The following is a 25,040-nucleotide window of genomic DNA, read 5'->3' as shown; positions in this document are numbered from 1 at the left end:
TTCCATAAAAATATCCCATAGTTTGTAGACACTATAACTTTTGCGCAAACCAATCAATATATGCTTATTGGGATTTGTTTTTTTAACAAAAAACATGTAGCAGAATACATATTGGCCTAAATTGATGAAGAAATTTGATTTTCTTTACATTTTTTATTGGATGTGTTTTATTGCAAACAAAATAGTGTTTTTTTTTCTTTAAAATTGTTGGTCTTTTTTAGTTTATAGCGCAAAAAAACTAAATAAGAAAAGGCAGAGGTGAGCAAATACCACCAAAATAAAGCTCTATTTGTGGGGAAAAAAAGACATCAATTTTATCACGGACGCGTAATTTTCAGTTAAAATAATGCAGTGCTTTTTAAAAGAAAAATGGTCTGGCCAGGAAGGGGGTAAACCTTCCAGAGGGCAAGTGGTTAAATGCCTAAAAAACACAGTCACTTGAAAACATTTGTTCAAGTGTGAAGCCAGGCTTACAGTGCTATTTCCTAGAATCTGTTATTATTATGATTATTATTATTATTGTCCTTATTTTTTTTTTCTTATGCTATCAAGTGTTTTTTTTTTTAAATAAAATTCTTCTGAAATGCATTACTTCAGCTTGATATATCAAATTCTATATTATTATAGATTTGTTGACTTTTTTTTTTCATAAGACTTGAGCTTTTTGTACTGTACTTGGCACATCAATACACATATTACATAACACAGCATCCCAGTAGTTTTCTTTAGATACTATGTAATCTTAGAGAGGGCAAATGCTATTTTGATTAGACTCTGTCATCTGCTGTTTGATCAGATCTTACATCATATGTGCCTGCTTTAAAGCTGAAAGAGTTGTTGTTTAGCTCTTAGAGCTCTCAGATAAGGGATTGCTCATGTTCTTTTTCGGCCAGGCAGATGGCTCTTTCAAGCTAGGTTGACACAATGTTTGTCAGCAGCTGTTGAAGTGTCTGCAAAACAATCAGCACTGGAGAAAAATAGTGATTCATTTAAGAATTTCTGGCTATGTCCTACCAGGGCTTCTCTATTAATATGTCACCATCTGGGTCACAAGTTTTTGGAAGAGCATTTGGACTTGTATATTCTATCCACTGCAAACAGCTTGCCATGTCAGCACTAACTTGGTGATGAAAAAGTTTCGTCTTTTTTTATTTTATTTTTTAAATCAAAAGTTCGGATGAAAGCTGGCTAGCAGCAAGACTCATCTTCTTCAAATTGTCTCTGTGAGGAATCTGAAATAACCCATTAGTTGTTCAATCACACAGACAAGACACTAGTGAAATCTCAGTGCTTGTAAGGAAAAAAGCTTAGCTCATGCATCTTGCTTCTAAATTCTTCATACAGTGTTCCTAATGAGGTATTTGGCTTTTTACTTGTTTCCAGATGTTCTGTTCTGCACAGTGAAGCATGCCGCTTTCTAAAAAGATTTGACAACCTATATGCATTATGTGTAATATGTTTTTTCCCTAAATCTCCAGTCCAAAATGTTAGATACCTGTGCAGAATGTTTTTCTTTTGTTAAAAGAGGCTTTGCGCTAAAGAGGATTTTCACTGCATCCGAGCATCACAAATTCATTTTTAATATTTAAAGCAAACTCCACCATCCAGCCATGTCTCTATGCTTTATTTTGTTGAGAAATCACTTTGTAAACAAAAAAAACCCAAGCATTTCTGGCCATATCCATCCTAAATAAGGGCAAATGACTTATGTGGCATTTACTACCTGAAATCCATCTGCCCTTAGCTCAGGCATGCATGCAGTAGAGTGCATTTAGCTGAGAAAACCCCTCCTCCCCTCCTGAAGACTCCTGGGATGTATGACATAACTTGTCTAGGCAAGAAACCAGGAAGTAACTGAAGAAATGTAAAAAGTAAAAAAAGTTTAAAACAAGTAAATATGATATACTTTGCTATCTATTCACTAATGCTAGCAGCATAAGGATTACAAATAATCAATGTTGTTTGAGAGGTTGAAGTTTCACTAAAGTGATTGTAAAGTCTTGTGTTTTTTTTTGTTTTTTTAACGAACATGTTATACTTACCTACTCTGTGCAGTTGGTTTTGCACAGTGTGACCCGGATCCTCCTCTTCTCAGGTCCCTCTTCGCTGTTCCTGGCCCCTCCCTCCTGTTGAGTGCCCGAACAGCTTGCTATGGGGGCACGGTGTATAGAATGCATTAAGATAAAAAAAACATTCTGAATCTACAAATCCTTTAAGCTTTAATGCCTGATGGTAAATTACTCTTACCCTTTAGAATAATATATATGAATGTGGTTTCAGCTCTCTGCAATATGCTCACTGGCTCTTTTGTTAAAGCTGCTGATCCTCTTTGACGCTTTTTAATAATGTTTAGGAGTATGAGCTTTATACATTTCAGTGTTACTACTGTTGCTGGTAAAGATACCTTTTTAACCTCTGGTATGATTGAAATCTTTCTGGTCTAAAATCTATTTTCATGTTTCTCTATCTCCCATGGTATCTGTAACACAGAGCAATTATTAGCACAGTCTCAACACAAAATTCATGCCAGATTTTAGTAGCCACTCCCTGTTTAGGGAAATCCTTGTCTGTTAAATTAAACTTATACAGACTGAAATTTATAGACTGCTGTTGCTGGCCTCCTTTTCAAAAATGAGGGTTGCCTGTAAGTTTCTGGATGCAATATCCACTTCCGGTTTAGCAAACGTACCGGTATGTTGCCTGACTTCAGGTGGCTAAACTGGGATGATGCCTGCAGCCGGCACTTGAGTTTCTTGTAACAGCAATCCTAGTGGCTAACTAGCCGCTAGACTGCTTTTATAAGCAGTGGGAGGGGACGAACCCCCCCCCCTGCTGATGCCTTCCACAGCTTGATCTGTCTCTCTCGTCCAACCCCTAGACCCAAGATCGGCTTTGATCGGCTCTGAGCTATGGTAACCCGGAAGCGATGACCTGACATCACTTCCGGTTTACCAAGATGTCAACAGTGCCATTTATCAAAATTCAAAAGCATTCAAAAAACACCAATTTTGGTGTTTTGAATGATTTTGAGGGCAGAGAAGGGATTGGGGTCTTATAGGCCCCAAATCTCTCCATAAAGAGAACCTGTTACATGTCGGTTTAACCTTCAGCTGTGTAGGGTGTTTTTCACTGTCAGGGCGGTAAGAATGCGGAACTCTCTTCCACAATTGGTGGTGTCAGCGGGGAGTATTGATATTTTTAAAAGACTCTTGGACGTGCATCCTAAAGAATTCAATATACAGAGATATGGGAAATGATTATCATCACTGACAAACACACTCATACAGGTTGAACTGGATGGACTATTGTCTTTATTCAACCTTAACTACTATGTTACTATGCCTATTGCTGCAACAATGTTTACATTCCTTGTGACAGCATTAAAAGTGCTAAAAAAAATTTGAAGCAACACTGTAAAAATAAAAAACTCACACATCCTGTGTTCACACAATGTCTAAGTGGTTAGCACTTCTGCCTAGCAGCACAAGGCTTGTTGGTTTCGAATCCCAACCACAACACTACCTGCAAGGTCTTTGCAGGTTCTCCCTGTGCCTGCATGGGTTCCCTCTGGGTAGTCTGGTTTCCTCCTACATTCCAAAGACATGCTTTAAGTAAAATTGGCTCGTGTATGTATGAATGTAAGTTAGGGACCTTAGATTGTAAGCTCCTTGAAGGCAGGGAATAGTGTGAATGTAAAATAAATGTGTAAAGCACTGCATAAATTACCTGGAATAAATAAATAATAAGAGCGAACGCCTGCGTTGGTCCCACACATGTGAGGTATCAGATCGTGGGCAGTAATTCTAGCACCAGAACTCCTCTGTACATCTAAAGTAGTAACCTGTAAAGGCCTTTAAAGCATCGTCTATGGATAGTAAAATTTATGTTGTTTGTTACCATTGCATGGGTATGTGCAATTTTAAAGCGTGACATCTTTGATATCTATTTACTCGGCGTAACATCTTTTCTATTTTACAAAAAAAAAAATTACTTATGTATTGTGCTTTTTTGCATTAAAAATCAAAAAAGTGTATTTTTTCTCCACAAAATTGCATTTTAAAAAACCACTGCGCAAATACAGTGTGACATAAAAAATTACAAAACCAACCAATTTATGCTCTAGGGCCTCTGCCTCAACAAAAAAAAAACATGTTTGGGAGCTCTAAGTAATTTTCTAGCAAAAAAAAAAATACTGAATGTTGCATGTAAACAAAAAGTGCCAGAAAAGGCCTGCTCTGTAAGGGGATAATTTGGGTGACTGATCTGGAGCAAGCATGCAACAAGTAAACTTAAACCAAAGTCAGAACTCTACCTCAGCATATACATTTCAGATCAGCCACTCAGAAAGTAGTAAAGTCATCCGATTAAGCATCATGGCCAGACAACTGGCATTTATTTAGGGTAGTGGCCTGCAGTGGTAGCCTTGTATTTTTCTTAGCACAGTTTTCTTTTTGGTTTTCGTATACTTGGACTTTTCTGACATACAGGATAGAGACAGGTGGGGGAGGTATGTGTGTTTTCATAAGTAGTCATCAAAGGTAGTGGTGTTCTCCTCTGTGCTGGACACATTGTCAAATAACAGAGAATTAAATTAACATTCTTTAAAGATAAACCCTTTGGTTTTCACACTAATGATAACCATTGTTTTAATGCCCATCTCCAGAATCCATGCTCATCCCCTCCAAAGGCCAATAAGGTCACTATCAGTGGTATTTAGTGTTTTTCCTTATTATACTTACGTTTTCCAGATGTCTTCTGGCTCCTCATGGTACATCATGGGTCTTCTCTTTTGATTTTCTCCGGCAGTAGGATGTTCCTGAAGATAATGAGAGTGGCAAGTATATGATGATGTCAACACCACTCTCATATAATATAAATTAATGAGAGTGGCAAGTATATGATGATGTCAGCACTTTGTGATGTCAACTATAAGGGACATGATGCTCTGCATTCATAGTACGTTCTCAGTATTCTGCCGACTATCATTCAAACTAGAGATGGACTCAGGCGTGTTTGGGATCCTAATCCCAACCCACCTATCCAATCCCGCCAGGAAGCTGACACTGCACACCGCCAATCACAGGCAGTGAGACATTTCCCAGTCTATGCAGCTGCGGACTGGGAAATATCTCACTGCCTGTGATTATCGGTGTGCAGTGTCGGTGTCCTGGCGGGATTGGGCAAGTGGGTTGGGACTAGGATCTAAACACGCCTGAGCCCATCTTTAATTCGACCCAAAAGGCTTGGGACATTTTGTTGCAAAAAAGTACTGCGAGGAACAGCTCCAGATTGGAATGTGTGTGTGTGTGTGAAACCTGATTGGTTACTATGTACAGCTGCACCAGATTCTGCCTGCAGCAGTTTTAGTAAATTTCCCCAATAGACAGACAAAAATAAAATATTCTGTGCTTGCTTTTGTTTTTTAGAATTAACTCCCGAAGAAAAAGCCCAAAAAATTGCAAGGACTATGCGTACACAGTCTGTGGAGGTGAAGGAGAAGTGGGAAAGCCTGAACACGCAGGCTGGCAGTTGGCAAAAGCAAGTGGAGAAGGCTTTGGAGAAACTGAAGGTCTTGCAAAGTGCAATGGATGACCTTGACTCAGAACTGACGGCAGCAGAGGAAGTGCGAAGCACCTGGAAGCCAGTGGGAGACTTATTAATCGATTCTTTGAAGGAACATATTGAAAAGACAACTGTAAGCCTATCAGTTATATATTAGATTTAGAGCTGTTAACATTTGAGGAAATTACTTTTTAGTTTATTAGACTGCATTAGTTGGGTTTGATTTTTGAAAAAAAAAAAAAAAACTTGCATCCTTAGAAACCATAGTCTATCAAAAGGAAAGGAATAGATTTTGGTATTTTTTTCTTTAACCACTTCAGCTCTGGAAGATTTAGCCCCCTTCATGACCAGGCCATTTTTTGCGATATGGCACTGCGTTACTTTACCTGACAATCGCATGGTCTTGCGCTGCTCTACCCAAATAAAATGTATGTGCTCTTTTTTACCACAATAAGAGATTTCATTTGGTGGTATTTGATCACCTCTGCATTTTTTTTTTTTTTGCACTAAAAAAAAAAAGCCCAACAATTAAAAAAAAAATAAAAATCTAACATGTTTTACTTTCTGCTATAAAACACATCCAATAAGAAAATGTAAAAAAATATAATTTCTTCATAAATTTAGACCAATATATATTCTGCTATATATTTTTGGTTAAAAAAATCCCAATAGGCATATATTGATTGGTTTGTAGTTATAGCGTCTACAAACTATGGTATATATTTATGGAATTTGTGTTTATTTTTTACTAGTAAGGGCGGCGATCAGTGACTTACAGCGGGACTTCGATATTGCAGCGAAAAATCGGAAACTGACACTTTTATGGGAATCAGTGACACTAATACAGTAATCAGTGCTAAAATTATGCACTGTCACTGTACTAATGACTCTGGCTTGTGTGCCTAGCCAGTATTTTTGTAAACTTTGTGAGGTGCCTTAACTAGGGGAAAACATGAATCCTAGTCCCTGCTTTGCAGAGACACAGGATCCATGCCTTCCCTCCTGTCAGAACTGCAATCTGCCTTGTTTACAGTACATAGGCAGACTGCAGTTCTGTCTCTCTGCATGATGATCGACGGGTGTCGGCGGACATCGAGTCCGCCATACCCGATGATTAGCTCAAGCTGTGTATAATCACTGCGGGAGCGAGCCACCGCCGGTTGCATTTGCTCTCCCTACCCAGAAGTGCTGGACCACATATAAGTATGTGATCCTGCGCACAGCGGCTGCCCTGTAGCAGTAAAACTCCTATAGGGTGGTTGGCAAGTGGTTAACAGGGAAAAATGTCCCTGAGCAAACATTGTATGTTATTTTGTAATTGTAAGAAAGCATTGAACTTTGTTTATGTGATCTGGTAAAAAGAGTTCCGATGGAAAATTATTCTACGTTTTCACAACTCGTAGGCTCCATTCACACTAGCGCGAGTCCAAAGTTGCACAATTCCCAGTGTGACTTTGGAGCAAATTTACACTCAGTGGATCTACATTGCATCAGAAGTCGCACCAAAGTAGTGCAGGCACCTTTCTAAATATTGCTGCGACTTTAAGTCACACCGATCTGAGTGGGTGCTATTAAAAAGAATAGCTGCGACAAAGTCACGCTAGCGTAAATGGATTCTTATTATTAAGGTCTCATTCACATGGCGTTTGTGCCTGCTGTGGCAAGAATCCAACATTTGACAGAAGCCTCAGCTTGTCTGCAGGTAATCAGATGGAATCGCACATGAAGCAGGACAGATGATAATCCCTGGATGCAAGCCGTTTGTATCCAGGGGTATTCATCTCCTCCCAACCACAGGTGGCTGAATAAGAGAACTTTGAAGTGTGTATGGCCAGTCTAAATCATCTAGCCAGCAGCTTTCACATGCTTTCTGAGCACACAGGCACCTACTGAGTTTGGCTGAGTTTATATATATACATATATATATATATATATATATAAATATATATATATATATATATATATGGCAAAGGGGTGGTAAAAACAGGCAGTCAATCTGCCTTTTTAACCCCCCCCCCCTCCTCCAAATGAAGGTAGACAGTATGGTTACAATTCAATACATGAGGATCACATTGCCCTGCTCATTAGAGCTTAAAATCTAAAATTGTTGCTGCTATTCAAAGGTCCCCCTGTGCACCTTTACAGGAGGTGTGTTACTGGCCAGATCTCTAGGTGGAAACAAAGCCTAAAAAAAAAGAAACTAATTCTGCCACCACACAATTATTGATTTGGTTAGGTTTAATACCACGTTCCTCTTGGTGACCATTTCCTTTAAAGAAAAGGTAATTATTGTAAAAGGAGCTAGTTATGTGACAATATACTCAATGAAAGCATTAAAGTATGCTCTGGAAAGGTGCCTAAATCTTAATGGGAAACAGACATGTTTGCCTACCAAAGATAGAAAGTTTGCTTTGCAATGATGTACTGTCATTTCTCCAGATCTCTCTCTCCTAGCCTTCTCTGACATTACATCACAAATGACCTCCTGCCCCAGTGGTTACTGCGTCTGCATGCCATATGTAATATGTGAACAGACGGTGCCTTGAACAATGATTGGTTTCGGTAACATTTTTTTTTTTTTTTTATGAACAATTAATTAGATTGAAATAAATCTGCACTTTTATCACCTTAATACATTTCAGCATGAATTACAGGTTCAATTAAAATTAAGATTTTGCTATCGAACAATCTATAAACAGAAATCAGTAACCAGCTGCTGCAGTATAATAAAGTCACAAACTATGATAATAATTTCACTTCATGCCTTGCTTTGGATGTTTTATGTGTGGTCTTACGTGTTGTTTGAATGACTCATAAAGTTTTATAGGTGCTAAAAAACCAGGTGATATATTAGCATCTACCAGTGGAAGACAATTGTTTGTTTTTCATTGGCTGGAGGGAAAATGAATATATCATAACTGATAAGGATTCAGTTAGCATAAATATTCTGTGGTTTCCTACATTAAAAATACATGTTTACGTGATTTTTTTCCCTAATGCGGCAGACTATAAAATGAAAGTTAATACTTGATTTGCTGAAGGGCTGCTTTAACTTTTACGTGGGCCTAAAGAAAGGGTTACTTTTGTAAAGCAAGGTTATCTTTATTTTTCAAAGTAATTGCACATTGGGAGGGTATTCATTATTTTGACTTTTTTAAAGATAATATTGCAGCTTCGTTCTGACCCAATATTGGATTAGAATTAAAAAAAAAAAAAATGTATATTCTTCAAGTTATCTTAGGTTTTTTAGGATCTCAGTAGCTAAAAGATGTTACAGTATTCATGGATTTTTGCCAACCAATCAGATGTAATTTCAGTGTGACCCAAACGAAATTGACAGGTGCCGTTCAAGGCTCCACCGGGTCCTCTTGTGTAGCAACCACTTTGAGTGCAGACAAAGACAGAGCTTCTCCCAGCTCTTGACATTTAATGGAAAAGGGAAAAGTCCTGGAAGTCGCTCATCTCTGCAAAACCCCGTAAGATGATTTATGACAGCCTCAGCCTGGGCTCCAACCAGGCTTAGTCATGGAGATCCAACGGAATTTAGTCATTGGGGTCAAGGACACAGCTCCGTAAGTGGGGTGAAACTCGTTGGGGGTGGGGCCTAGTTGGAGCTCAGGCTGAGGCTGTCATACACCACCCTACGGGGTTTTGCAGAGATGTGCAACTTCCAAGACTTTTCACTTTTCCATTAAAGATCTCATTTTAGGTTGATTGTTTTATATAGGGGTAATGTGTGGCTCACCTGGATTATCATTCTCTGACAAACTAGCAATTAGTCAGGCAAAATAATTTCATGGACTTTTATTCCGCTTATAAATGGCCTGTTTTTCTGTTGGCGAGACATGGAAAGCATGTCGTGTGGGAGAGCCTTCCACTTACCTCTGTGCAATCACTCCCTTGATGGCCCTGAACACTGCGAAATCTCCCTTACTAGTAGGCGGAGCAGTGATGGAGTGACATCTTGCTCTCTTGACTAGCTAGGAAGCAGTTTCATGGAGACAGGGGTAGGTAATCTCTTGGGGGAGAGTTATTAAAACCGGTGCATACAGAATCTGGTGCAGCTGCGCATAGTACCCAATCAGCTTCCAGGTTTTATTTTCAAAGCTTAATTGAACAAGCTGAAGTTAGAAGCTGATTGGTTACTATGCACATCTGCACCAGATTCTGTGTGCAGTAGTTTTTTTAAATCCCCCCCTTAGTGTTCCTAATGCTGACTAGTTGTTGCTGGCTTCAGTACTGCATGTGGGACATTAGGAAGATAAGCCTGACACCAAGAGTATCTACTTTCTGCTTCCTGTTGGCAACAGCCATGCTCAGAAAATATTCATGCACAACTTGAAAACTGACTGTTGGTTGGTCAGAATGGGATTGATTTGCTAAAATGGGAGAGTGCAAAATCTAGGGCAGTCATGTATGGTAGCCAATCAGCTACTAACTTCAGCTTGTTCAGTTTATCCTAATTGATAAGCTTTGCAGAGCTGAACTAGATTTTGCACACTCCAGTTTTAGTAAATCAACTGTTAACATTGGACCACACTCTTTATACATAACTATTTTAATTCTCAGATATCTGATATCTGATGAGGCTTATAAGTCAAGCTCTGTATGGCCTCATTTACATGCACATGTAGTGGCAGACTACAAATTCTTGCAAGAGAGTCAGCAGGGTTTATAGGAACAGCTGTGCACCTCTGCAGCTTTAAATGCCTCTTTAATAAAATCGCTTTATTTGCCAGAAGACACATTTTCCTAACATATGTAGCAGCCTTTTTCATTGGTGCTGATATCAATCAGCCAGATGATTTAAATGCTTTTTAAATAGTCCATCATGTTGTTTCCCATTTTAGAGTACCAGCATATAAAAATTAACTTTTTTTTGGAAATAATAATGAATTAATCATCCCCTTTTTAGGAAAAAAAAGCGGAATGATGTCTCTGAAATAATTTGTTTACTCCTACTAAATATTGGTAAAAAATTAAAGCAAACTTGTCATGAAAGAAACACGGAGGCTTCCGCTGCCATTGTTGACCTTCTTCTGTTATTCCCAGTTGCCCTGACTGTTATACCCACCCTCAGGCTGAAGAACTTTCAGGTCTGTGAAATTACTGCAGGTCAGCATAACAGCTTGGCAAACTAGAAATTTCAGAATGACCCAGCTACAATGACAACCACCATGGTTCTTTTAACACCTTTCTTGAACAAACATATAGCTATTAACTCTGCACTACCAATTTGCATGCTTGCTTTGTATCAGCATAGTCGGTCAGGCAGCTATCACTAGCGAAAGCTGAGCTCATCTATAGCAGTCTAGGTATTTTCTCAGGGTAGTTTTTTTTTCCAGTTGCTCTCCAGTTACAAATGGAAACTAAGGCCAGCCACAAATGGGTTGATTTTCGAAATAATTTCGAATTTCGCACCGCCAATTTTTATGCTGCCATCGAATTTGAGTGATCGGGCATGATGGAAATGTTTTAAAAAAACAAATGATTTTCTAATCAATGATGGCAGAATTGTGTGAGAAATATAATTAGAAAAGAAATGCAAGAAAAGAAAATTCTGGAAAAGAAAAGAAGATTCCCAGCCAAATTATTGAAATTGAAGGCTTGGTTGGTTGAATTTCGAAATCAATGGTGGCACCATTGGCTCACAAAATTAAAATTTGTTCGGAATTCGACCGATGTATGGCCTGCATAACTCTTGAAATATAGTCCTGATGCTTACTGGACGTTATAAAAATGGCAGTAGCTTTATCTGTAGAATCCCATGTTAAAAACGCAAGTTTTGCAGCGTTTTTGCATTAGCAGTTTTTAGCGTTTGAGTTTTTTTAGAAAAACTATACTCCCACAAAAACCTATGGCTCAAAATTGCTGAAAAGCCATGTTTTTTTTTTAGCATTTTTAGAGCGTTTCTACTACAGCTGAAAAACTCTTTAAACCTACTAGTTCTGGGGTTTTTTTCCAGCCAGAAAATGTCCCTGCCAAAAACTGCTGATAACAGCCTAAAGCCCCGTACACACGTACCGAACGATCGGCCGTCTTTTGTCCGGTGCTGTCCTGTCGGTTGAAAAGTGCTAAAGACTGCACACAAATTTTGTCGGCCAACAACAGCCGACTGCAGAAGTGATGTCATGTGATGGTTAACTTTCCGTGTGTTTTTTCTTTTCTGAGCATGCCCAGTCTTGCTAATCTGCTGTTTGTCGGCCGAATTCTGTACTGACTGGCGAACAATCGGCCGCTCTGTTGACAGCCAACAAAAATTTTATAGCCTGCACACCCAATTCTGTTCGGCCGAAAAGTCGCTGTCGGTTGTCGGAAGCATCATACTAACAAGCCGACAATCGGCCGATCGTTCGGCGGCCGAATATTTACAGCCGACAATCGGTACGTGTGTACGGGGCTTATGTGTGCATGGACACATAGGATAGCATGCTGGGGAGTTTACTGGCTGCAGGAAAAAGTCCAGTGTGCATGAGGCCATATGCAAAAAATGCACAGCCTACCTGACAAAGAAATGCTGTAGTAGCTCCAATGCAGTCCCTTTTTTTACTACTATGGAGGACACATTTGTTTACCTTTTGTGATGCATGAGGATAGTTTACACACTGTCTCTCCTATATAGAAAACCTGATTTTTAAAAGTGTCAGAGCTAAGAAGTTTCTCACAGCTTCCAGACAGATTTAAACTTGCCTTGGAAGTGTAAGGGCCTGTGTGGGCTTTAAGGCCTTTACACACGATAAGAAAAACCAAAGTAAAATTTCGTCCGACGAACAATCTGCTGATTCTCGGATCGTTAGTATGGTGCTTTCGACAGCCGATTACGAATTTTCATATGGCAAAAACTAGATGTGCAGGCTATAAAATTTTTATCGGATGTGAACACAATGTCTGACTTTCGTTTAATTAGTACAATTTTCGTCCCAAAAAAATCTTAAGAGCAAGACTACGTACGCTGGGAAATGAAAGAATACATACAAAACAATTCAACACATTACATCACTTCTGAAGTGGAATTCTGTCATACGAGAATTTTTGTATGAAAGTAATATCTTCACTTTCGATATGAGACTAGCTTGCAACAAAAAACGGATGAAAATTCGTTCGATAATCTGATTGTTTGTACGAGGCTTAAAACTGCAAATGCTATGTGATTTTGACATCACTTTGAGACACTTCAGAATTCATTGCAGGTGCGTTTCAGTGGCATTTGACCCATTTCAGCTGCTTTTGCATTCCAATAGATTTATATAGAGAGAGGTTCTGAAGTCAACCAAAGCCTGTTAAATCTGGCCTTAAATCTGATTGCTGCTATCACAAATAGAGAGAGAGGATGTTGCACTGCTCAAGCTTTCAGAAACAGACCCCCCCCCCTCCTCCCCTTCGCCATGTGAGGAGGTCTTTGAAGTCTAGCTAGTTTCTTATTTTAGCAATGAATTGGTTTGATTGGTCTGATGGGTTTCATTTGTTGCCTGAGAATCACACTTTGATACATCATCATCTCATCTTTAATATTGTAGTATGTGCTGATCAGTTTCCCCTCGTTGTAGTGAATCTGTATAAGGTCAAGCTGTGTTTTTTTTTTTTTTTTTAATCAAAAATGTTGCTGTAATTGTATTTTTACTTGATATCTCCTTTGTGGTCTTAACTTAATGTCACCTACAAAAGAAAATAAGTTACTTGAAGTAATATTTACTGTGAATACTGATACAGCAGAGAGCAGTGTGAAACGAATGCATTTTATAGACATATGACAAGCTCACCGTTACTGCCTTTTCAATCCAGAGAAATGAGTTTTCTGCTAGGATCAAATTGCAGCCTTGACGTTTCAAGATAGAGAATATTACTCAAGTAGAAGGGAAGTCACCGTATACCACAGGCTGACCGAGGACCTTGCCCTTTTCTACTTGGAATTGATGTATTTTTATTATATCAAAATGCTATTTATTAGAAGTAAGCATATTGCAACAGTAAAGTAGTACAACATAAAAACAGCTTAAGGAAAAAAATAATTTGAAGTCCTCCTGCTACGTGTCTCAGGGGCCGAATCAGGAGTTGTAAAGACTGGAAGAAAAAAAAAATAGCATATAAATTTAGCAAATGTGCATGTAATTTACTATTTTGAAGGGTTCGCAACTTCAATCTATCCTTCTTTTGTGTAGTAAAGGCTACAGATTCACAAGTAATGCCTAACTTATTGCTTCAAAATGTAAGAAAATGGAAAGATTTATAGCTAAACTTCAGACAGATACTAAAGAAGCAGTATTACCAGAAGAAAAAAAAGCATTTAAGTCCCCCAGGGGACCCTGCGCACATAACGCTTGTCCCTGTTCAAATCTGTGCTGTGGATTTTAAGTATATTTACTGTTTTTTACTTCTTTTTGTGCTGGCTGTGGCTCCACCCCCCACTATGGGGGCTTCCTTATGAGGAAGCCAGCACTGAGGCCCATTCACTCTCCATTCTGCTGCACTGTGTCTGCTCATCTCTCACAAGGGCTGCGTACACTAGGGCACTGTGCTTAGACATGGTCTGAAAATATCCTACACACAGCATTGTCCTTGCATATGCTACTGTTCACCTCCCAATATAGTGTTTGAAAATGTTCTTTCTCGTTACAAGTTGTTAGTGCAGACTCAGCCTGGACCCCCACCTCTCACTATACAGGTGGTGGAAACTGTTAGCTTGTGTTGTTGTGAATGATTGCATATGACAAACAGTGCTAGTGCAGTAGCTCACATGTGCTGTTGTCAGCTTGTGTTTTTGTAAATGAAAACATTCCTTTCCAACAGTTTCATACACTACACTGGGAGTTTAAGACCTGGATATGCAAGAACAATGCTGGGTGTGGGAGATTTTCAGAATGCACAGTGCACAATGAACAGTGCCCTAGTGTGAACAGTCCCTGTTAAAGATGAGGAGTCAGAGAGCTTCACGGGAGAGCTGATATCTCATCTGGCAGTTTAATGGCCCATACACATGATAAGAACAATGGAAAGAAAATTTAGTACGACATATGATCTGCCAATTTTCTGACCATTAGTACAGTGCTTTCGATAGGCAATCCCGACTTTTTGGACAACAAAAACTGAAGGTGCAGGCTATAAAGTTTTTATTGTATGTGAACATAACATCCAGTTTTCATTTAATTAGTACAGTTTTCATCTGAAAAAAATCATAAGAGCAAGACTACGCATGTTTGGAAAGGAAAGAATACATACAAAACAATTCAACACATTACATCAATTCTGATGTTGTATTCTGTCGTACAAACATTTTCATATGTTGAGCAACCTCTTCACTTTCTATATGAGACTAGTATGCAACAAAAAATGGATGAATATTCTTCCGATAATCTGATCGTGTGTAGCAGGCTTAAGAGGTGGAGTGGAAAGGAGTTGTGTGGGCTGTGATTGGATGCAGTCACTGTTCAGCCAACAGTTTTCCACCTGGATCCTTAGATTTTTCAACCGAAGTTTGTGGTGCAGGAGGGGCCACCTGCTGCTCACATTCACTAGGAGGGGGTGAAGCAGCACAAAGGACCAGGCAATTGTGCTTGCAGATAGGAGAGCAGGGTGACAAAGAGAAGAGCTTGTCAGACTGCTGCTTCTTCTTTAACTATCCAGTCACAGACTAGGGATAGTCAAGACCTGTAAGTGCTACCAACTACAGAAAAGAACAATCGGGAATCCTGCCCTACCAGACAGGGATGTGCTGGCTGACAGAGCTGTATAAATCTCAAGACTGGATTGACATAAATAGAAATCATTTGACAAGAAAAACAGCCTCCATATATGAATTTCATCAGTGTATTTAGCAATCTGCCTGAAGTTCAGCTTTATAGGCTCAATCATTCCCAAATGTATGTATATTAGATATTTGCAGATGCTTTTTAGAAATTGAAAATTTGACATGCATGCGGGAAGCAAAGTCTACCTGCAAAATAGTTCAGTTTGTCATGGAGGATTTGCTGTGCTTCATCACTCCACCTCACTCCTACTTTGTAGGTCATCTAGTGACCTGGCAACTCATTCTTGTGATAAAGATTTTTTTCCAAACTCACCCACTGCAGACTTCCCTCTCACCACTCATAAATATAATATCTAATGTAAAATAGACCCGTGAGTTTGGTTGATAAAAATGTTTAGCTTACAGGGTTTTTTAGATATATCGCTATTTTTTACTTACTTGGAGTATAGGGAACATACCATGCATCAAAGTGCTTACGTTTTGTACCTACATCTCTTAATAATAACCAGAAAACATTTTGAAAAAAAAAAAAAAAACTTTAGTGGTACCCCATTTGGTCAAATGCAAGATACATACATAACCATTGTCCAAAATGTTATCACAAAATGAATTGATTTGAAACTTTGTAAGCTGTGAAGGTGAAGTCCCTCTTGCGTACACCTTTTTGTTGTGGGTTACAAGCAATCTGCTTGTACTATGCTGATCACCATGTAATGGGAATCTGGATATTTAACTGACTGGCTTCCAACACTGGACTGCCCCCTAGTGGCTCATACTATGTATTACTACAGGCAGTTCCCAAAACTATTTTGGATTAAGGGCACCAACACATTGCAACTTTGTAAAGAGTTAGGATGAGGCCCATCTCACTTCCCTCTTACGCAGTGGTTGGTAGCGAGTGCCTCCGGTCTGGTCCCCTGCTGCCCCGCAAGTCTCCTCGTGTCTGAGACCATACCAAAGATTGCATAATATATACCTACCTCCGTCTCTCATGATGAAATCGATGTTTATCCAAGAAACACATAGAGTCCGGGTCCTTGTATTACTTCAAGAATGACATTTGTTGATTTCTTTATTTGAATTATTATACAGTTGTCAGTTATCATTAGAGCATAAAGAAGAGAGGTATTAACGGATTAAAACTAGAATGTGCTTAATATTTGGTTGTTATATGTGTTGATGCTTGTGTCAGTATCTTTTAAACAGGTTTTTAATGATTTTGTAATAAAAAAGCATAGAGGTATGAAATGACCATGCGGAGTACAACGTTTTTCAAAATGTTTTCTGTTTGAATTTTAATTTATTTCAATTGTTTGGGGACTTTGGAGCAAGAGGCTTGCCCACTTGCCATGACAATTTTGCCAGAAGATGTGTGAAGAAATCTCCCTAAAATTCCATCTTCCACAGTTGTCACCAGAACTAAGATCCCCATTGGAAGATATTCTGTTTATTTCTGCTCTAGGGGTAACTGTAAAACTCAAGATTTTCCTTTATTTCTGTCCAATTGAAAACAGTCACTAAAACAAACAGGGTAATTCTCCCCAGCAAGGACACTTACAGTATTACCAGACCCACAGAGGTTCTAACCCTTCTATGCACTATCCAAAACCAGAAAAGAGGATTGGATTGGCATTCTATTTTACTGAATTTTGGCTGTTCTGCATTTACCTGCAATAAAAATAAAAACAATTTTAAAAATTTGTATTAAACTGCTAGCAAGTGTACAGCTGTAAACAGGTCTATATTCAAATATCAACTTCTCAAAGATTTATACCGCTGACTAAAGTTAGAAATGTTTGTCTTTTTTCCTTTCTGTGACAGGCATTCGGAGAGGAAATTGCACCTATCAGCTCAAAAGTGAACACAGTGAATGATGTGGCTAGTAGGCTCTCTGCTCTAGATATTCAGCCATCTGCAAAAACATCTCGCCAGTTGGATGACCTGAACATCAGATGGAAGCTTCTACAGGTATACCATAATCTGCACTCTTCTTCAAAATATAAGGCATTGATTTTGAAAATCAGTATCTGATTTTGTAACCTAATGACTCTAAAAAGAAGAACACTGTTATTTCTGAGAATAGACATTAGGAGATCATCTCATCTAAATGCATTCACTTCAATCATTGGGCAGAATGCCATGAAGTTGTATTTTTCATCCAGCCTGATACACATTTTGCAGTAATTACAGTGGCAAGAAAAAGTATGAGAACCCTTTGAAATAAAAGTGGTTCTACAACCAGAAGGTTTTTTTTTTTTACCTGCATTAAGAGAAAAAACCTCCCACTAGTTGCCCCCCCCCCACGCTTTCTCTACATACTTACCTGAGTCCTGTATTGATCCAGTACTGTGCCCATCTGCAGCAGCCATGGTTCTCTCCCTTCCCTCTCCCAGGCAACAGCGGGGAGTCATTGGCTCCTGCTGTTGTCAATCAAAAACTGTGAAGAGGGAGCAGGGTGTGGAGCCAAGCCACACTGTGTGTGTCATAAAACGCACACAGCCCAGCTCGGGATTGAGCCTGCAGGTGCACCACCATAGAAAGCAGCTTCATATGGGGGCACACAGAAAAGAGAAGGAGCCAAAAACTCAGATGGGGGACCCCAGAAGAAGAGATTAAGAGATGCTCTGTGCAATACCATTGCACAAAGCAGGTAAATATAACATCTTTGTTATTTGAAAAAAAAATATATATGCCTTTAAAACCTCTTTAACTGGTATCTGATCCTCATAGAAGTCACGCCAATAGACAAACACAATGTGCTTAAGCTGATAACACACAACCACTTAAAATTTTTTGTGTCTTTTTGAACACACCCATTAAACGTAAATGGGAAAAAGTAAGTGAACCCTTAGTAGCTGGTCGAACCTCCTTTGGCAGCAATGACTTTAGGCAAGCACTTTCGGTATCTCTAAGTCAGACCTGCACCATGTTCATTCCTCTTTACAAAACTGCTTATGCTCCGACATATTTGTAGGATGTCTAGAATAAGCAGCTTTTTTGAGGTTGTTCCACAGCATCTCTAAGGGGTTCAGGTCTGGCCTCTGACTAGGCCAGTCCAAAAGGTGCATTTTCTTTTTCTGAAGCCAGTTTGTGGTAAATTTGCATCTGGCGGGCAGCCACAGTGACATTATCCTGTTGGATATTTTGGTAAACTTGGAAATAATTTTCCTCTTGATGATGGCAAGTGGTCCAGGCACTGAGGCAGCGAAGCAAACCCAAATCATGAGGTACACTCCACCATAATGCACCGTTGGGATGATGTTTTGATGTTTTTTAGGCTGTGCCCTTTTTGTGCCATACAATGGGGTTGATTTACTAAAGGCAAATAGTCTGTGCAAGTGAACTTGCTCTAGTTCTGAGGGGAACATGCAAAGAAAATAAAAAAACAGCATTTTTGCTTGCACATGATTGGATGATAGCATTTCACAGCTTCCACTCAGATTTTACACAACTGCCCTTGAAGTGCACTAGGGGGTGCACTTGCAGTGTACAGTATATTTGCCTTTAGTCAACCCCATCATGCTGAGTATTTTCCCTGAACAATTTAACTTTTGTTAATATTTGCCTTTAAATCAACCCCATCGTGCTGAGTATTCTTCCTGAACAATGTAGCTTTTGTTTCATCAGTCCACAAACCATTTTTCAATGTGGTTTGCCAAGATGCATATAGGCAAGGCCGACTGAGCACAGTTTTTCACTAGGTGTAGAAATTGTGAAGAAGGAGAAAGAACTTGTCATATGCTAGTGGTTATTGCTAAATCCCAAGTGCAAACTATCTTTACTTCATCTATCATTTTCCGATAAACAGGTGGACATATTACATTCCTTCTGTTCCTTCTATGAAGAAATGTATCAGAGCAAGGGGGACTATCAGATGGCCCAACTTAGGGAATTTCTAAATTTCTAGCCCCACTGAATGTGCCATCCTTTTCGCTTAGTGATCGTAAAAGTCTTAATACCCCTTTAACACTGAATGAATTAATTCCGGCAGTATCAGATTCCCCCCAATGGCAATGCCCCGGGTATTGATGGATTGCCACCAGAGATATACAAGAACTTTGGGGACATCCTACTACTAAAGTTGTTGAAGACACTAAATCAGGCGTTCACTTCCTTTAAACTCCAAAAATCCATGAATGATGCCTACATAATAATGTTGCCCAAGCCTGGTAAAGACCATATGCACCCGGATTCCTATTGTCCAATTTCATTATAAAATTTCGATGTCAAACTTTTAGCTAGAGTCCTGGCACCCAGACTAAGCAATGTTATGCAGAAAATATTACATCCCGATCATTTTGGCTTCACTCCAACTAAGTCCACGGCAGTAAACTCGAGGAGACTTTTCTTCAACTTACAACTGCCTTCATATAACGAGGGCAGCAGGGCTGTTTTGTCTCTCAATGCTGCCAAAGCCTTCGACAGCGTAGAGTGGACGTATCTTTTGGAAATTCTTTGACTATTTGGCCTCGGTAATAGATTTATAAGCAAATTATAGCTTGTATGCAAATTAATGGATTAACATCAGTTTTTTCCCCCCTTTATGGAGGCACTAGGCAGGGGTTTATCCCCTCTGCTTTTTGGTTTGGCTATTGAACCACTAACAATAGCAATTAGGTACAGTGATACCATTAGAGGGTTCCGAAGGGGAGACAGGGAAGAAAAAATATCACTATATGCAGACGACGCTTTGTTGTTCCTTGGGGATGTGGACAGCTCATTGATATCCATTATGACCCTGATAAGCACATTTGGTTCCTTTTCGGGATTTACTATAAACTGGGACAAGTCCATATTATTCCCAATGGATGAGCCTTCCCCAGCTCTATCACAGATTGCCCAACAAATCAAAATAGCTACATCCTTTAAATATTTAAGTATATGGATACACCCAAAAGCAGAGGATTATCTACGTTATGATCTGACTCCCATCTTCAATAAATTCAAGACTAAAAGCCAAGTATATACCAAATTGCCGCTATCGGTGGTGGGCCAGGCAGATTTATTAAAAATTATTTGGGCTCCTCAATTACTGTATGTTTTCCACAATTCAGCAGTGTGGATACCCTTTAGGTGGTTTAAAAAAATAGATTCCCTATTCTGTGTACTTTTATGGAGAAGCCAAAACCCTAGGATTAAACTATCTACACATCAGCTACCTAAAGATGCGGGGGGTCTGGCAGTGCCTCATGTAAGACATGTTTTTTCTAGCAGCCCAACTTCAGAAATGTACTGGATGGGGGCAGAAAATTGGTCAGACCCTGTACAGTCAGTATTTCTAGGCAGATCTTCCATCATCTCTTATTATCTCTTATCTCAGTTGGAGTCAGGTTCTTTTGCGCTTGCCTCTAGTAGCCATACCCTGTTACTTATGCATAAGGCATGGCAGGAAATGAGACAAATGATGAAGTATACCAGAATATCGGTATATACACCTCTTTGGTGGAATGAGAATTATGAGGAAATACGCAAGCTTGAGGTTTTTGAATACTGGCATTTATCGAGAATCCAATATGTTGCCCAGCTGTATACTCAGAATACCCATAGAACATTCCAGGATTTGCAAGCATCTTACCCACTGCCATCTCGTAGATTTTTTCAGTATCTAGAATGGCAACAAGCCCTTCAGGCTCAATTTAAACATGTTACACCGGAGGTACACCCAAATGCCATTTATAGATTCTATTGCAAGATCTTTTGATAAAAAGAGCCTTATATCCTCAATTTATAGTTACTTAATGTGACAGTGTTAGAAGTCAGTTGGGAGAAAGCCCTGTGAGATATATCCAATGAGGATTGGAAGAATATTTAGGAGCAGGTTCCTTCCCTGTCAGTATCATCACAGCAACGTTTATCCCAATTATTTATCATCCATAGAGCATATAAAACCCCACTTAAGCTGTTTCAATGGGGTCGGCGAGGCTCATCTGAAAGTCCACGGTGTTCGGGACTCCTTCAAACTTACTGCATATGTTATGGAAATGCCCTAAACTGTTTAGGTACTGGTGCAACTTAGTGAATACCATTAACCATGCCTATCAAACCCATATAGATCTAGACCCTAAGAAATGCCTCTTGGGTTATCTAGATGAAGAAATAATTGCACCTGATATCATAACACCCATTAATAAGCTGTTATTTATAGCGCGCAAAACAATTGAATTGAAGTGGCTTTCTCCTGGGCCCCCCACACATGAGGAATGTCAACAATGCTTTATTAAAGTAACAACAAGAGTATCAAAATAGAGACACAGCTAATACATTCTACAAAATTGTGGAGCCCTGGTTATCAGTTCCTGGCTTAACCCCTTCTTCTTAGTGTCTTATAGAATACTGCAGTGCTAACCGATTGAGTGAGTGACAAGATACGGCAGTAATGAATAATCTTTGGCTTGGCCAGTTTTGTATAAGTCTTATGAGTCGGCATAAACATACTCATGGTCTCTTTGACACAAAAGATAGACCACTGCGCAAATACGGTGTGACATAAAGTATTGCAACTATCTTAATTTTATTCTCTACGGTCTGCTAAAATAAATATGTATAATGTTTGGGGTTCTAAGTAATTTTCTAGCAAAAAATACTGATTTTAACTTGTAAACAACAAGTGTCAAAAATAGGCCTGGCCCTTAAGTGGTTAAATTACCACTTAGTAATTTAAAAGGCTCTGTAAAAGAGATTCATCAATCCTCTGTTACAGTGCCATTAAATTATTGTTCTTTAGGAAGGTGCAAGAGAAGGGCCAACATGCTGCTGCACCCACAGCGCCCTGATTGTACACACAAAAAATCAGTTAATTACTCTAACATATAATTCTCTTTCTTTTTTTATTTTGTTGGATGGCTTGTAAAATAATCTGAAAATCCAGATAGTAGATAACTTTAAGTGGTTCTAAAAGCAGATTTTTTTTTTTTACCCTAATGAATTCTCTCTCCCTTGCCCCCATCCCCCCACCCTATACTTACCTGAGCACGATCTTGATCCCGCACTATGCCCGAGATCAGTGGAGCTCTCCGTTCTCTCCTCACTGGAAAGAAAGGCAGCGGTGGGAGCCAATGTCAATCACAGCTTTAAGGAGAGAGCGTAGGGCACTCGGAAGGGGGGAGTGCTGGCGGGAGACCCCAGAAGAGGAGAGTCAGGGCTGCTCTGTGCAAAACCATTGCACAGTAGGTAAGTATTAATGTTTATTTTTCAAAGGAAAAAAAATACATTTAGAATCACTTTAAGTCTTGGTTACAAGGCTCAAGAGTTTCTGTCAATTAGCGTTTATGTACTTCTTTGTCATAGTGTACAAAGTGGGTCTACATTTTAAATTGGAGTAAAATTGACTTATTTATAAAGCAGTGAATGTGGCATTCACTGAACATTCACAGTTGCAGAATAATTCATTATAATGTAAAAAATGTCCAAGGAAGGTTCACCTGCCCCGTAGTAAACGAACCCATTTCCTTTTGTGTTAATAAAACCTGATTATTTGCTAGGGGCTTCTTTCTTACCTGTGCTCCAATTATTGTAACTTGGACTTGTAATATGTAATGCTCCTTTTCTAGACAGTTTTTCCCTGTAGCATGTGAGATATTTACACTCAACTATGCTTTTTTGTATCTGTTCTTCCAGCTAATGCATTTATGAATCTTATGATTATTTAAAAAACAGAATTTCGATCCAGATTTATATCTGTATTTTCAAACGTATAGAGGTGACCATAAACATGATGGACAGAAAGAAAGGACATTCTTTTTAAAAAAAGATTTATTGATTGCTAATTAGGAAAAGATTCACAATATCTTATAAAAAAATGTTTTAAAAAAAGAAGCCAAATGTTAATAATGTTATCAAAGTAAAAATATGCAAGTGTAGCATTGAAGAAAAACAAAGCATATCTTCAGACATAAATATAAATAACTCAATTAAAATATAGTCAAGGGCATTGGCTTCAATTACTGGAGCATGAAAAGGGATAGCATTGTTACAGAGCAGGCAGTGTTAATGTCATCTTTGTTTTGCTTTTTAAAATATCCGAAGGCTGGTTGATTTTCATTAAACTGTATGCAAACTCTAATAACCCTTTTTACTGTTTAATATAAAATTGAAGGTGTTTTACTATATCTGATTGAAAAATCTCTGCCTCTGGACTGTTATCAGTTAGCACTGTTCCCTGCTATCCCCATGGGCTTCAAAACTCACCTGGCTCACCCTAGGGCAGGAAGTATGTTAATGGCAGGATTATCAGAAAAAGAAAACAAATTCAGCCACCACATCTAAGGACAGATAAGCTTCAATACTATTTGTTTTATGGTTTTAGATATGCATTAAGACAGGGATCTTCAAACTATGGCCCTCCAGTTGTTCAGGAACTACAATTCCCATCATGCCTAGTCATGTCTGGACATGTCAGAGTTTTACAATGCCTCATGGGATGTGTAGTTCTGCAACAGCTGAAGAGCCGTAGTTTGAGAACCCCTGCATTAAGGCTTCTTTTTTACCTAGTACCCCCTCCCTCCTCCTTCACAAATTGATGAAAAAAACCTTTACGGCACTTTTTCCAGTGTACAGAATATGGAATCGATCACTTAAAGACTATTAAGGTAGGCCCCAGTAAGGAGGCTTCTCAAGCTAATTAGACATGTAGGACCTGTTCACACTACCATACCATGTTGGAACCTGGTTTCCTGCACCACATTCCAATCCCAATGCCCTTGTAATCTGCTGCAGGTGTCAGTGCAAAGTTAATGACACTTCAAACACAAATCGAAAATACAGTGTGTTTTCCAGCACTGGATCGTGTGGTCCAAAAGTTCCATGCGATCCGGTTGCAGTGCATTTCCAAAAGTTATTCATGCACTGCATTTGATGAGGTGCAATTTCATCCAATTGAAAATGAATGGGGCTGAAATTGCACTGCACAGAACTGCATGTGAATCACACAGAAAGTGCACAGTGACCATGTGTGGTTCACATGCAATTCCTAATGTGAATGAACCCTAAGGGTATTATACCATGACATTCAGTACTTGCGTACTGTGGGAGTGGGGTTTAGAGTTTTCACCAAGGCTTTGAAATGTTATTCCCTGAAAGGATCAGTTGATGCTGAAAAAGACTGTTGAGCTACTGATGACAGGGTAGTAAGCTGAAAATGAAGTTTAAATGGTAATTCCAGTATTGCTGCCCCCTTTTTCCCTGGCAAATCATATCTACAGCTCTGGTCCCTAGTGGTGTACTAACTATGCTAACAGCTCTCCTGATATTTGTGCTTGATTTAGGTTTACTTTGTGTTAGGATCAGTGACAGTATTGTCACAGTTGATATTGGCAGGTGCCACAGAGGGAAGTTGTTGGGGGGGGGCCCCATCAGAAATCTGTTCTGGAACTCCATGATCTGTAGTTCTTCCCCTGACCACTACTGTTTGCCCATATATACTCTTTGATGCCCTTGGATGGGAAAATCTAGCATGCGTTTGACATCAGTTTGAAATTCTTTTGTGATCATTCAGAAATAATTGCAGGTGCATTTGCCTTTCTTCAGATGGTTTTGCATTCCCATTGGCTTTTCTGGGTAGAAAAGCAGTTCTACAGCAAAAAAAGCCTATCTACATCAGCCTTTACAATTCTTAATTCTTTGAGGAAGCTTTTAATTCTTCACACTGATGCATTTGCATTCCCATATTTACCTTAAAACCATGCTGTCATCCCAAGGCCACCAATTCCATCCTGCATCCACCCCCCTCCCCCCC

The 25,040-nt window shown here is 39.2% G+C and overlaps 1 protein-coding gene across 9 annotated transcripts in view; it reads left to right on the top strand.

The window, feature by feature from the left end:
- UTRN (utrophin) overlaps positions 1 to 25,040 on the top strand; it is a gene marked incomplete at its 3' end in the record, with an annotated part of 1,040,500 nt that overhangs the window by 808,727 nt on the left and 206,733 nt on the right. For all 9 annotated transcript variants that reach the window (XM_082249947.1, XM_082249941.1, XM_082249943.1 and 6 more), the window contains 2 exons: positions 5,427 to 5,695; positions 17,129 to 17,275. In XM_082249947.1, coding sequence (XP_082106073.1) covers positions 5,427 to 5,695; positions 17,129 to 17,275 — 416 coding nt within the window. The remainder of the gene's footprint in view (positions 1 to 5,426; positions 5,696 to 17,128; positions 17,276 to 25,040) is intronic.

Source organism: Pelophylax lessonae (assembly GCF_965119305.1).
Source record: "Pelophylax lessonae genome assembly, chromosome: 3".
NCBI classification, from domain to species: Eukaryota; Metazoa; Chordata; class Amphibia; order Anura; family Ranidae; genus Pelophylax; species Pelophylax lessonae.
Note: the sequence above shows the minus strand (reverse complement) of the source record. Positions and strands in the feature narration are given on the sequence as shown.